This window comes from Dromaius novaehollandiae, chromosome 2, assembly GCF_036370855.1.
Source record: "Dromaius novaehollandiae isolate bDroNov1 chromosome 2, bDroNov1.hap1, whole genome shotgun sequence".
Classification (NCBI taxonomy): Eukaryota; Metazoa; Chordata; class Aves; order Casuariiformes; family Dromaiidae; genus Dromaius; species Dromaius novaehollandiae.
The window spans coordinates 55,974,314-55,987,734 of NC_088099.1; the positions used below are offsets into that span (position 1 = coordinate 55,974,314).

Genomic DNA, 13,421 nt, shown 5'->3' on the forward strand with positions numbered 1-13,421 from the left:
AAAATTGGTGTTTATTGTTTTTTATTTTGTTATTCCAAACTAAAATTACTGGAAAAGGGAGATTGTTTTAGCTTAGTTATTTGTGAATATGGACCTCATTCTATTATGCCTTTCTTGTGTGTAAAATGGGTATTATCATACTGAGGCAGAGCTAAGATCCAATCGAATATCCCGTCTCTGAGCCTGATTCACAGAAAGGTGTGAAAACTAGTGATAAATCTGACAATTAGTGGTAAAACTAAAAATAGGAAAACAGGTATGTCTTCTAAATTTTTTTTCTTTTTGGAATTACGCTAAATTATTGTAACTGTGATTTTTCTGGCTATTTCTATATGTGAAATGCCCACTTTTTTTCTAAAAGTTTTCCAAGTTTATGAAGTACCTGAATATAATTTGTATACTGTGTAAAAGAGCATTTCCATGTCTCAGTTTTGAGCATCCAATCCTTGCTCTTCACTAAATCCTGCTCTGATTTTTTGGAAACCTTTGTTATTATTAACCTACTTAGGCAGAAGGACCTCACTGTCCAGATTTTTACAAGCCCAGTACAAGAAAATAATCTCTGATCTCAAGTGTATTTTGGTATCATGTGACTCTCTCGTATATACCCTATTCCATAGGAATTGAGTCACTGATTCATTGAAAAGCATTACGGTATACTGTCCATATCTTCCATTCCCTTTCTTTTGAGCTACGCCATTGTCTGCTTAGGGCTCCAAGTCAAGAATATTCCCTGTTATTTAGGGAAACACAGAAACGCTGTCTATTAAGCACTGTGCATCTTTTCGCCCCTTGCAAAACACAACTCCCTTAAACACAATGCCTTATTGTCTTCCTGAATCTGAACTTAAATTACAGTGCATTGTACTCGGGGGTAAAACTTGATGGATCAAGCTGTTTATTATGGAATGTCAAATAGCCAAAAAGGGACAGCAAGGGAAACAACATTGTTGCTGGAGAACTTAATTTCCCTTAGTATTGTCCAAAGTAGCTAATCTATTTTATAGAAAAACATTAAAGGAATAAGACGTTGCATAATTTTTAATGAGTTTTGTAATTAAAGTCACAGAAATATGTAATCCTCTAGTTAATGTAGCTTTGACTTTTCAGCTTTTAATTCCTTTCCTATACTTAAGATTTTCCTTCTACAAGAACGTCATAATTGACAGAATTTAAACTGCCTAATTCTCTCTACTTCAGAAACTGGTAGTATTCCGAAAGTTCCCTCTGTATCTTGCTAATTAGATACCTCGTACAGAGGGCTTGGTCTCTTGAAAATAAAAAGGTCTTTACAATCTGTGAATGATTTAAGTCAGTCTAAAAATACTGCTTTTACACAATATCAGATTACATGTGCTGTCACATGTATTTGCACAATACTATATTTGTACAATATATACCATACTGTAGCATCACTGCCAAACATGTGAGATCGAATATGGTAAATTACTGTTGTTGTTGAGGTCTGATACACCAGAAGAAAAACACAAGTCTGAAATTACCGAAACTTCATGGGAAAGAAGAAAGGAGTTCCCAGAAATATATCGACAAGCGAATGGCTCTCAGTTATGAAATGAGCTAGCCAGAGCTTTCCAAAAGCAGATGAATGTTCTTGACCTGAATAGTGTTTATCAACTGTCTGAATGTCTGCTCAGCAGCTTTTCTCTGTTGAAATTTTTCTTTTTCTGAAGAGTTGAGAAGGTGAGATTTTGTAGTCATCCTTCTAATAAGTGTTCTAGTTCCCCCAATACGTCTTATTTGAATAACAAATTTGTAAAAGGTAGTGATATTATTATGAAAGTTTTATGGTATGTGTTATCAAGAGGCTACAACTCAAGAATTACACATTTGGCTGTAGCTGTCAAAGCACATGAGAACAGAGGATTTGTTTAGGATATTTTTAGTGGAATTTCTTCTAGTTAGGAAAGTCTCTTTCATGGTGTCTAAAAATGCCTTTTTGCAAGTAGAACTAGGAAAGAATTAAATAATACCACAAGGACAGACGTAGGTGCTTCAAGCTTTCAGTTAATCTCAAAAGGGAAAACAGCGTTAACTTTGGAATAATTGCAGCAATCTCTACTTAATATCTTAAATATCAAATGTTGTTCCCAGCTGAGCAATACAATAGCTCTAATACAAATAATGCATAAAATTTGCTTTCATCTTTCAATTACTTTATAATAATTATTAGATAATGTAATTCCTGACTAATGCAAGTGGGATTTTTAAGGATACAATAGCTGCAGCTGGGAAAAGTGAGTCAACAGGTTAAAGTCTTGGACACATGAAACCCCATATGCCTTTGCAGGAAAGGAAAGTCTGTTTTACAAGAACCTGTTGTTCCATTGCTTTTTGGGGCAGCAGTTGTGTTTTTGTTCTTTGTTAATACATTGCTTAGCACAACTGGTTCTTGATCTCAGATTAGGAGCTCTTTAGTGTTACAGCAATCAAAAAAATAAATAACCAGAATGGATTTTTAAGGTGCCAATACTGTAAGTTACTGGTCCAGAGCCACAGAGTAAAATGATGTAGAGCGGACTTAGAACACAAGGAATTTCTTTTACCCAGTCTTAGCCTCAGACCATTTTTTTGTTTCTCTCTAGCAAATGACCCTGGCTGGTATGCTTTGATACATCATGCAAGTTTTGGCACGGTACCACCAGCACCTCTGCTCCTCTGAGTCACTGCAAAGGCAATTAGACAAGCAACTCCTTCTTTTAAGTCTGACAATGCAAGGAAGCTGGCAGAAGTGCAGAAGTAGATCCTGAGAGAGTGATGCTGATGTTTTAGGTGACATGCTAGCTAGCACACTTCAAAACTGACAATTAAGAAGTGCCTCGGCTTGGGATACTTTTCAGCAGGACTCAGTGCAGAGGTATCTTAAACAGAGCTGGTAGCATGGGCTGGAGTGTAATGTCTTATGTCCTGACAAATACTAAAAATTACAAGTTGCACTCATAACATGCGGAACAATAATCCATTAAAAAGACAAGTCCTTAGATAAGTTTATCAGCTTCATTCATTTTGGGGTGTCCAGTAGTGTGCCTCTGTTATCTAGGCTGTCTTCTGGAAGGCATCTCTGTCTAACAATCTCCCAGAATTTCAGGAGGAATCTCAACAGTAGGCTGGTATTTGGATGCACACATACTCCTCGCAGCATTTCCACATTGTAAATGCTTTGACTTGTGCGTATGTGGGTATGGTATTCTGCCCCAACATTGAATTCCTTAAGTCAGGCATACGGAAGAGAGAACGCAGTATGTATCCCACCTGTCCGATATGATTACTTCCAGCAAAGTCAGATGGAATTATTTGTGCAGGATAAGATCCAGTGTTGAGAAATTCTTTAAAGTATAGAAGCAAAAACTATGTGTTGGAATTTGCCCATTTTTGGACACAGACAAAGGGAGTATTAAGGAACCGTGAGAGAGTCCCTCTAAGGGTGTAGTGATAAGCATTTGTGGAGCAGCATAGGAGAGGATGGGATAGGGTAGGAAAGGTAAGGAGATAATCTCAGTCAGGCAAAAAGCATAAGTCATCCAAATAACTTCTCCAAATCTGTTTGAAGGTGCCCTGGGAAGGTCCTGGCGCTTTCTCAAAGTTGCAGTTTAAGGAATGAAATTATTAAAAAAATAATATTAGGGGTGGGCAAAGGCTACAAATATGCTGCTTTTGAAAAAACAAACTAATTAAAAATCATTTCCTTTTCTGTTTCTTTGCCAAGACCTATTTTCAGGACTCTGTGTTTCCCCTCAAGCAGCCAATGAAATCTCAGGCACCTAAAGCACATAGAGGCAGTATACTTAGGACTTGGCCAGTAAAAAAAAAAGAGGAAATGATTTTTAAATATTTTGTTTTAAAATATACTAAATTGTCATTTTTATATCCATGCACATTCTGTTATTAATTTTGGCTGGTATATAGTTCTCTTTATAAAATGACGACTTAACCATTCACCTTTCATATGCAGTGAAACTCAGGTCCTGTGTAATCTTCTGTCAGTGTGCTTGCTATTTCCAGAACACACACAGGAGCAATCCTGTTTAAAATTTAGACATGAGGTACATCTGAACTGAGTAATGACAGTATAAATCGTGTTCCCTTTCTAACCCAGTGCTGTCATGCATACTGAATAGATCCATGCTCTGCAAGTATCCCTGTTGATAGAACTGCATGTATTCTGTTCTCTGTAGCTTTTGTCTTGTGTGGTGTCACCATAGCTGCCAAGTTTGTTCCAGTAGTGCATCACGTTGTATGATTGGTGTATGTTTAACATCTGTTCTTTCTACCTCTCTCCTGGAACCGAAGTGTAGGTGGTGGAACGTTTTGTTTTGTAGAACATTTGCTAGTGAGATGTTTGGTAATGGCTTTGATTTGTTTGGATTCTTCTAATTCTTGTTTTCATTGTTATTGTTTTATAATGCAAGCATTACCATCTGCATTGGAAAGAAAGTAGGCTTGTCTGGATTCTGGCCCTACTTCTGCAAGTATACAAGTCAACTCTTGATGCCACAGTGCCTGCTCATGTGCTGCAAGTTAAATATATGCATTTGTCAGATGGAAGTCTGAACTACTGTTTGACTTTACTAAAGGTGGCACACGTCCCTCGTGCAATGATGCGAATACATGGGTTACAAAACTTAGAAAAAAGATATTTATTCCATGAAATAATTTACAAAAGAAAGGATAAGGAAGAAGAAAACATGAAAAAGTGATTGCTAGAAATACAAATGAAGTTCCTCTAGGAAATGAGTTTTAAGTAAGGATTGAAAGGGAAAAAGAGAAATGAAATTATTTAAATTTTATTTCCCATAATTTTTAATGTTTAATTAATATGTTGCTGTTTTGTTCTTTCACCAAATGACCAGATTATCATCAAAATATCTCAAACACATTGTTGAACTCATGTGTAAGGCATTCCCCACCCCACTTTTATGGGAGCTGCTGGGCAGCCACCTTAACAGTAGTTGAGTCCTTAGACCCTCATTGGAAACATGTAAATAAGTATATATTAGCATTCTTGTGGATATCTTCTATGAACTCAGTGTGAAGTAAAAGTTACATCTGTGCTTATTTGATCACAGGCCTGGGTTTTTACAAGGAACCAGGTAGTTCTTTGGTAGCTTATCACAACTGTGGGGATATTGCCTTTGACTAAGAAATTGCAGGTGAGCTTAGGTCTGTAACAGCTTCCTGACACAGCTATTGTAGAAATAGGGATCTTTTAGGATATGAGCAGGGGAACGATTTACTACAGGGAAGCTAATACATAAACTTGCCGCTTGTCCACCTCTGTTTGTGTAAGTTTTGTTAACATGTGAGAAGGGCCTGGTGGTTCCCATCCTCACTGAAAGTAGGGTAAGCTACTTCATGTGTTATGCAAGGTGGTACGTGAGATGCATGCCCAAGCTTATCTCATGTCAGCTTCCTTGTCTGCCTATGTTCTTAATTACCTTTCAGTTTGGCTAATGCTATTTAACTTGCCTACATTTCCACACACAGCTGGAGAAATGGTCCTTCATTTCCTCTCAAGAAGTGATGGAAATGTTGCTCGGCTGCTTTTAACCATGGTTATACACTTCTCATAGTGGGACCTTTAAATGACTTTGTGTCAATGGTGGGTGAAGTTATTCCTATCTAATATGGTTGTATAGTACAACAGTTAAATTTGTAAATTGTTTTGGTGTCAACCCTATGTTATGTAAACATCCCCCCCAAAAGATGTCAAAAGAATGTGAAGACTGCAAAGAAAAACATTCAGGAGTTGGGAAATACCAGAACGAACATGCCTGTTGCTTTTGTGTGTAATGTCTTTAATTACATGAATTGCACACTGTTTTCCACCAGATTCCTGTCTTGGTTAAGGCACAGAATGAATACTGCTTTGGGCTAGCAGCAGGGCTGTGAAGTGGAGGAAGCTGTTGTCTGAAGGACACAAGCCCTTGTTTGCAGGAAGTGGAGGCAGCATCATGAATGAGCCAGGGAATTACAAACAGAAAAGATGCTGTTATAGATGGAGAAGTTGAATGCTGCTCCAGGGAATTAAATACGTCCTTCCTTTTCTCTAGAATCAGTACATGATAGTAGACTGTAGCCAAATACTTGAGCTGAGATACTGTTAGGAAGCCTCTGAGCACACAGTTTTGAGGGGTTTACAGTGTGGCTCCTGGCCGCCCTTCACAAAAGGTGAAGAGCACTCATGAGGATGCTTTGAGTTGTGCTTTGAACAATTCATCGTGTGATAGGTAATGCTACATATCCTGGAAAAGTCAGATTTCAGGTGTTTCTGGGTGCATATTCAAAATCAGGTGACACTTCTGATAATTTTTATTGAAGTTCCTGTGTGTTTCTGTTCCCAGTAATAAAGCAAGGATCATATGGCCTCCTATTTATAGGTGTGGAGGCAAAGTCACAGTGTTTGTGATATACACAACTACTGTAACTAGGAATTAGATGAAAATGCCCATGAAGAGATTTATCATTTCTCTTCAGAGAAGGGTGTGATTACCTGATGATAAGTGAAGCCTACACTGCATACATTACAAGTACAAGATCATTTTTAAGGTTTTATTAGCTAACCATTCTGTTGTCTTCACCTTCTGGCCCCTTGGACTCACCAATCCCCACATCTTCCCCTATCTCTTCCTTATTTTTTTGCTCCTCTGCTTTCTCCTTTCACTAGTCCCTTGGGCATGGTGGCTTCCAGAGGGAAGACTTGCCAGTACTGACCCTCTCAGTTCTGCCTTTGGGATCACATATTCCTCCCTTCACCTGCCATGTCCCACTGAGCTACTTGGGTTTCCGTAGGGGAGCATCTGGGAGGGTGACAGATACTATGTCTAACCGGCACAGAGGAAGGCTCTACCACATTCATGGGGAACAGAATGTATTCAGCCTATGCAAACAGATTTTTTAAAAGGCTTATAACTTAGCCAAATTTGGGCAACTTTTAGTAAAAGCTTCTCCCCCGCCAAATTTCAAGACCTTTCTCCAAAACATGGAGGCACTAGAGCTTTTTAATGAAACGTTATTAAAAAACAAAACAAAACTGGGAATAATAACATGTTTTCCTCTCAGTTGTTCTCAGAAAAGTTGTCCTGTTGTTCTCAGAAATGGCTGAACCAGTTCAGCCTGATCTATTTATTTTGGAGAGTGTCAGCTGAGACAAATTTTCACCATGGGAAATTTCAGCCCAACTGGTTAGCCTTTCTCAAAGTTTGGCAGTTATAAGCAAGTGAAAATGGTCTTACACTGAGGAGTCAATGGCAGGCTTACCTATCAGCAATGCTTCTTTTTCTTTGTAGAAAAAGACTATGAATATTAACTGCTTGTTTTTAATGTTTCAGATTCTTTGAGTATATATTGCTCTATAAAGATGCAGTGATGTTTCAGATTGAACAAGTTACAAAGCTTTGCTCAAAGATTCCTCTGACTGAGCCATGGGATCCATATGATATCCCTGCCAATTCAACTTATGAAGATCAGTACTACGTCGGGGGACCTGGAGATGAAATTATGGTACAGGAATGGTCTGACAGAAAACCAGCCAGGAAATGTATGTGCATACTTTTATTTCATCTTAGTAATAGTAATCATTGTTTCTGCTACCCAGGGACAAATAAAATTGTTCATGTTTCCATATTTCCATAAAGTTTGCTGGAAGACATAATAAATATCTCCCATGTACAGCATATCATTTTATTATCAATGCATTTTATTAAGAAAATGTCTCATATCTCAGCAGGATCATATATATCCAAGGGACTTATCTGTATTCTACTCTGTATCATATAGATTTCAGCATAGAACGCTGTCATTTTGCATCTGAATGCAGCAGCCTGAATCCAAAATTTATCTAGAGAAAAATCAGTAATATAGGTAGGGACACACTCAACACAGGGACACAACTAGCATGTATCATATTTCTGTTAAAAGGCATTATAGAAATAAAGCAGGCATCAGTGTTTGTCTACACACTGTTATCAAATGTTATCACAAAATACATCCAATATGCTGTTCTGCAGCAGTGGACATCTTCAGTATGCACCCAAGTTTTGTTATCCACAATGCTAGTAGAAGCATCTGTTCTCAAAGCTTAGTTCTGCACTTGGCAGCTGAACACCTGCATCATAAAAGAAAGTAGGCTGAATTTTCCAAGGTACAGTATGTTAGGTTTTGGATGCATAGCAGTTTATTAGCACGTTGGCTTCAGTTTCGTCTATGGTTTAGTGATGACCCAGACAACTATAAAAATAATTCTTAAAATCCCATGAAATTTATGGTATTATTCAGCTAATGCAATACTTACGGTTATAGACACCTAATATATGGGCTGGTTATGAACCTGAGCATTTAGCCAGGGGGAAAAAATATCTTTCTTGGATAAAAGTAGAAAGAAAATGAAGGATAAGATCATTATAGCTTTGTAACTAGGTCGATGTATCCGCTGGTATTCTGCAAGAGACAAATTATCCCTCACTCCAAGAATCTTGTTTTTCAGATCCAGTATTTTTGGAACTTTTATGGAACTTAATATCCAGATACCTTCAGTTAATGATGTGTGATTTTTATCCTGTAGTATTTTGTATTTCCAGTACTTTTTTTGCATGATCATTCCGAAAAACAGTATCTGAAACTTGCCTACCCATTCACCTTTCTGCTAGTATTGATTTGGATTCTAGAAATTATAATTCTGTTAATATTATGAAGGTTTCAGTGGAGATACAGAATACCTTGGTATCATTATATTTTGCCAATAAGGTGTACTGGAGAGGTATGTTTAAATATTGCTTAGCTTGCAAGGCCTTTTATAAATACTGTACGTACATTTCATGTCACAGCTTACCTACTTCTGATAATGTGATTATGGTACAGCATATGACACAGTACTGAAATGACAGAAAATAAGTATGTTTGATTGCTGTTTGGGTGAGAGACAATAGGCTTCATAGGGACTGGCACAATTTCAAACAGGAGTCACTGAAAGGATCTGATTGTGATGACAGCAGGTAGTTTTGTATTCTAACCTAATGAGAGTTTCTGCTATCAGGAGATCTGAAATACATGAAACAATTAGATGAAGTGATGTATAATGAAAGTGATAAAGAAAGATCACTGAAGAGGTGCATGGGAGAAATAAAAGAGATTAAAAGTGAGGTTTCAAAAGTGAAGGGTGGGCAAGGGAAACCACCTCAATGGTATTGACTGCAGAAGTAGAACAGCAGTGAAAGTCGGGGTGACGGCAGAGGATGAGAGGGAAGAGAGTGAGAGAGAAAATCTTTGAGTTAAGTATGTTGCAGAGTTAAACTGGAGTTAAAGAAAAGGGGCAGAACTGCTATATTACATACATTGAAGGGGAATTGGAATTTGAAAAATGAACATGATAGTGATAATATGTATAGATGGCAGCAAACAGGAGGAATGACTTAAGAGATAGAGGCACTGGAGTTGTATTTGGGAATGTTTCACCTTTTCCAAGAAAAACACTGTTTGAGACAGTAAGGTGGAAAAATTATGAAAAAACATCATGTTTATTTGAATTAAGGATATGGTGAGTATCATCAGTGTAAGAGTGGTAGTTGAGGTCTCAGATGACTGAAAGCTGTGAGGGTAAAATGTTATGGATGTCTACAGTGGAGAGTTCTGGTGCAGAAGGAGCCTACAGCACAGCAGAGGACAAGCGATTTATCCTGTAGGTGAGTGCAGAATTGTGTACAGGAAGGAATCGGATGTCCTACATTGGTTGTGGAGACTGAGTGTTTTAGAGTGTCAAAGACTGTTGAGGCCCAACAATGTCAAATGGACCAAAAGTTTTCAGCAAACATGCCTTTCAACTTGTTAAGAACAGAGAGTAAGGTGAAATGTCCACATGCTACCTAAACTGAAGGCACAAAAATTTGCTTTCTGTGAAAACAACTCCCTGAGCATTACCTTGGTTTACTGCTGAAGTGAATGAATGCTGACAGGAAAGGTGAGAGAAATCAGATTTGTGTGGAACGTAACTAAATTTGGGACTAAGCATAAGTGATGTTCCTTCAAAACAGGTACATTTGAAAGGTGACATACTGATGCCATGGTGGTACCATGATTCTAAACATGCATGACACTAAGATGTTCAGGTTTAAGATCATCATGGTGTCCATGATACTTTTGTGGCCTTTCTTGGTGTTGCCGTGCATCCTCTAATAGGGAATGCTGTCCTGGTAAGCAGACTGCATAGGAACGTGAAGCTAATTAACTACTGATGGCCCTTCAGATAGCAAAAATCAGCCTATTTTATTGTGAGTGCCGTAGGATTTTCCAGAATTTCTCCAGGATCTTCTATTAAATTGCTTTTGTTTTCAATTCTACACTAAGGCTTTCAGAAAGATAGGGCCCTGTTTAGATACATGGGAAGTCCCAACCTAGAGGCTTTGCTTCAGGATGAGGGAATTGGAAGGCCATTGTCTTGACACTGTTGTGACACAGTCATGCTTGTCATCTAAAATACTCAAATTTCTACTTTATTGCAGTGGAGTCCTGGGTCGGTGTTTACACAGTCAAAGACTGTTACCCAGTACAGGAGACCTACACAAGGAACTACAGCGTTACAACCTCCACTCGCTTTTTTGATCTACAGCTGGGTATTGCCGACCCTTCTGTGTTTACCCCACCCAGCACCTGCCAGACAGCCCAGCTGAGAAAGATGAAAGATGAATGCTGATTATGGACACTGGCTGCCCCAGGCAGATAAATAATACCTAGGAGGATGATTATTAATAGTCAACTGTTGACATCTAACCTGATTTTTCAAGCTGCTTGTTGCACTTTTGGGAATTGTAAGTTTTCCCTTAAGGAGAACATAAATATTTAACTGAGTAAGATATGTAACAGAAGGTCTTTTTCATCACATTAGTTTGTTCAATGATGCACTTGCAGTATTATATTGTTACTGTGAAGATAATATTTATAGATACTATTTATATTAGCTATGGGTGATTTTCTTTTTGTAAAGATTTTATTATTTATTTTTTCGAGAATACAAAACATAAGCAGCCTGTTATGGTGGTAATATGATGAAGAAAAAGCTAGAATTTGTTGTTGTCATTACTTCTGGAGAGATGAGAGGAAGGGAAATATGTCCTGGGTAAGACCTAATCCCCAACCAGAAAATAGCCCATTTTAAAAAAATTCATCAAAAGTATGGAAATTCCTTCTCTAGTGGCTTTGCTTGCTTGCTTGCTTGCTTACTGCTCTTCAGAAAGCTGATAGTCCAGTGCTTTGGTTGATGTGTTTCTTTCTGCTAAGGAATGGGAGTAACTCTGTTCATATAACACTAGCTGATATGCAAAAATGCAAAAATACTTTTTTTTTTTCCTGAGGAGAATGGTGTGAAAGGAAGGAAAGCAGGGAGAAAGACACCCCAAAAAAGTAAGCCAAAGTTTTCTTATATTTATTACACCTTTGGTGAAGTTTTCCAGCAGGGTTGATGAGACATTTCTCGATTTTATTTTACTTTAGCACTCACTTTTCAAGGCAATACTAGGTTTAACCTATGCAAAGACATTATGAGGTACTGCACTCTAAGTTGCTTTAATATTCTGCACCTATTTTCAGAAGTCTTTCCTTTTTCAAAGAGTATGAAACACCTTTATAATTTCAGGTAGAAGTAAAAATCACCTGTTCTTAGTACCTTATTAATAAAGGCTATATCAGCACTCAGATGGTGCCTTGCAATACAGGTGGAGTGAAAGACAACTGTGTGAGGGGCAGGGATGAGGTGGGAGGAGGAAATAGTGAGAAAAAGAGGTGTTTTGGTTGCCTTCTGTATGACTGCAAGGCACTGCAATCTAAGCAGAAAGGACAATCTTGCTTTCTTTTGCCCCCACTCCATTGATGCCTGCTATATTTGCTGTTCAGTCAGCACTTCAAACCTTATTTTCTGCACCTCCTTTTCTGGTGGGCAGAATGAATGTTTCCTTAAAGGAACTAAACAAATAACTAAAAAAAAAAAAAAAAGTGCAGGAAGTACACATCTTTGCTTTAGAAAATTCAAACCAAATCTGCATGCACCTTCAGGCCCTTGAGAGTGTGGAATGGTAACAGGTTTTGCACTTCTATCAAATTAAATTAATTGGCTTATTCTGTAAGTCTATGCATGCATTTAATGTATTATTTGCAGATTTTTTTAGAGACTGATTCTTATTCTTTTACACGTGTTGAGTAGTTGCTCGAGAAGTTGTCTAGCTGAAAACAGTGCAACATGGAGGAGTTTGGTGTGTTTTTGGGCACAGATGTCAAGTTCTGTTGCTTCCCCAGTGGATGCTGAGCTCCTCCTCACAGATAGATTTCTTTTCTAGGACGTCTAGTGAGGAAAAATGGTCCAATTTGACAGTGATAGGAAGTCTTACATAAACAGGATACATAATTTACTGGCCAATAGTACCATATCTAACAAAAACCAAAGGCCTGAACCATCTGTGGAAGACAGTGGAGCTGGGTAGGCTTTTAATGGTCTGCATTGTCTTAGCTTTTTGTACTTAAGCAAGTGGTATAATGGGTATTTTCCTTTCATGGTTGTAGTCAGAATGGCATTTTAGTTAGCCTCGTGCTTAATGAAAACATATACATATACCTGCTGAAATTTAAGTAATTCATTAAAAATATTATATCAGACATGACCATTTCACTGAAATGTGCTAGTGGAAAAATAGATTGGGTTTCCTCAAATTTAGAATGCATTTAGTCTGTACTTGCCTTCTGTATTTTTGTGACAGCCTAAAAGCTAACTGCATATTGTTCTCATTACGGCAATGATTAACATGCATTTCTTAATATCTGTTTCTTCTTGTAATCTGGAAAATATAATAATCTGGCTAGCAAACATGGAGCTATGGTACCATATCGTTTGGGATGACTTTGTTGTGGTAGAGCAGATAGCTGTATAATCAGAGTGCATGTATTAAGTTTTGCTGACAATGATATCATTTCTAGCAATAAAATTAAATGTTCCTTTTAATATGAACTTGCAAGACTCTGTAACACAGAAGTGCTTTAAAAATGTTGCAGTGACATCCGGGGCAATTTTATATGGCTAAATATGTACCTTTAAAACAATGCTATTGTCTTTGTATTTATGCTGTGCAAATTCAATAAAGAGAGTTGTCCAAGAAAGGGCAAACAACAAATTTTTTGGTATTTTGTTCATTCCTTGAATTAGCCATGAACCAAATATGAAGCAGAAAAAGCGTATGCCTAGTTTGTTATCGTTTGCTGCAGTTTGTTACTGTGTACTGCAAACGACATTTTGGCTTTATGCTGCTATACCAGTGACTTAATAAGAATGAGCATGAAAGGACTTTAAAATAGGCATAAATTGTGCTGTCATGGTAGAGTAAAAAGGGGCTTTCATATGTCTGGTCTGGGGAATTTCTTTATCACAA

At 37.7% G+C, this 13,421-nt stretch overlaps 1 protein-coding gene across 1 annotated transcript in view; it reads left to right on the forward strand.

Moving 5' to 3' along the window:
- The window catches only part of EPDR1 (ependymin related 1), a 35,649-nt gene extending 22,483 nt beyond the window's left edge, over positions 1 to 13,166 (forward strand). The window contains exons 2-3 of the mRNA XM_064506573.1: positions 7,347 to 7,555; positions 10,512 to 13,166. Coding sequence (XP_064362643.1) covers positions 7,347 to 7,555; positions 10,512 to 10,702 — 400 coding nt within the window. The 3' untranslated portion in view covers positions 10,703 to 13,166. The remainder of the gene's footprint in view (positions 1 to 7,346; positions 7,556 to 10,511) is intronic.
- The last annotated feature ends 255 nt before the right edge of the window (positions 13,167 to 13,421 follow it).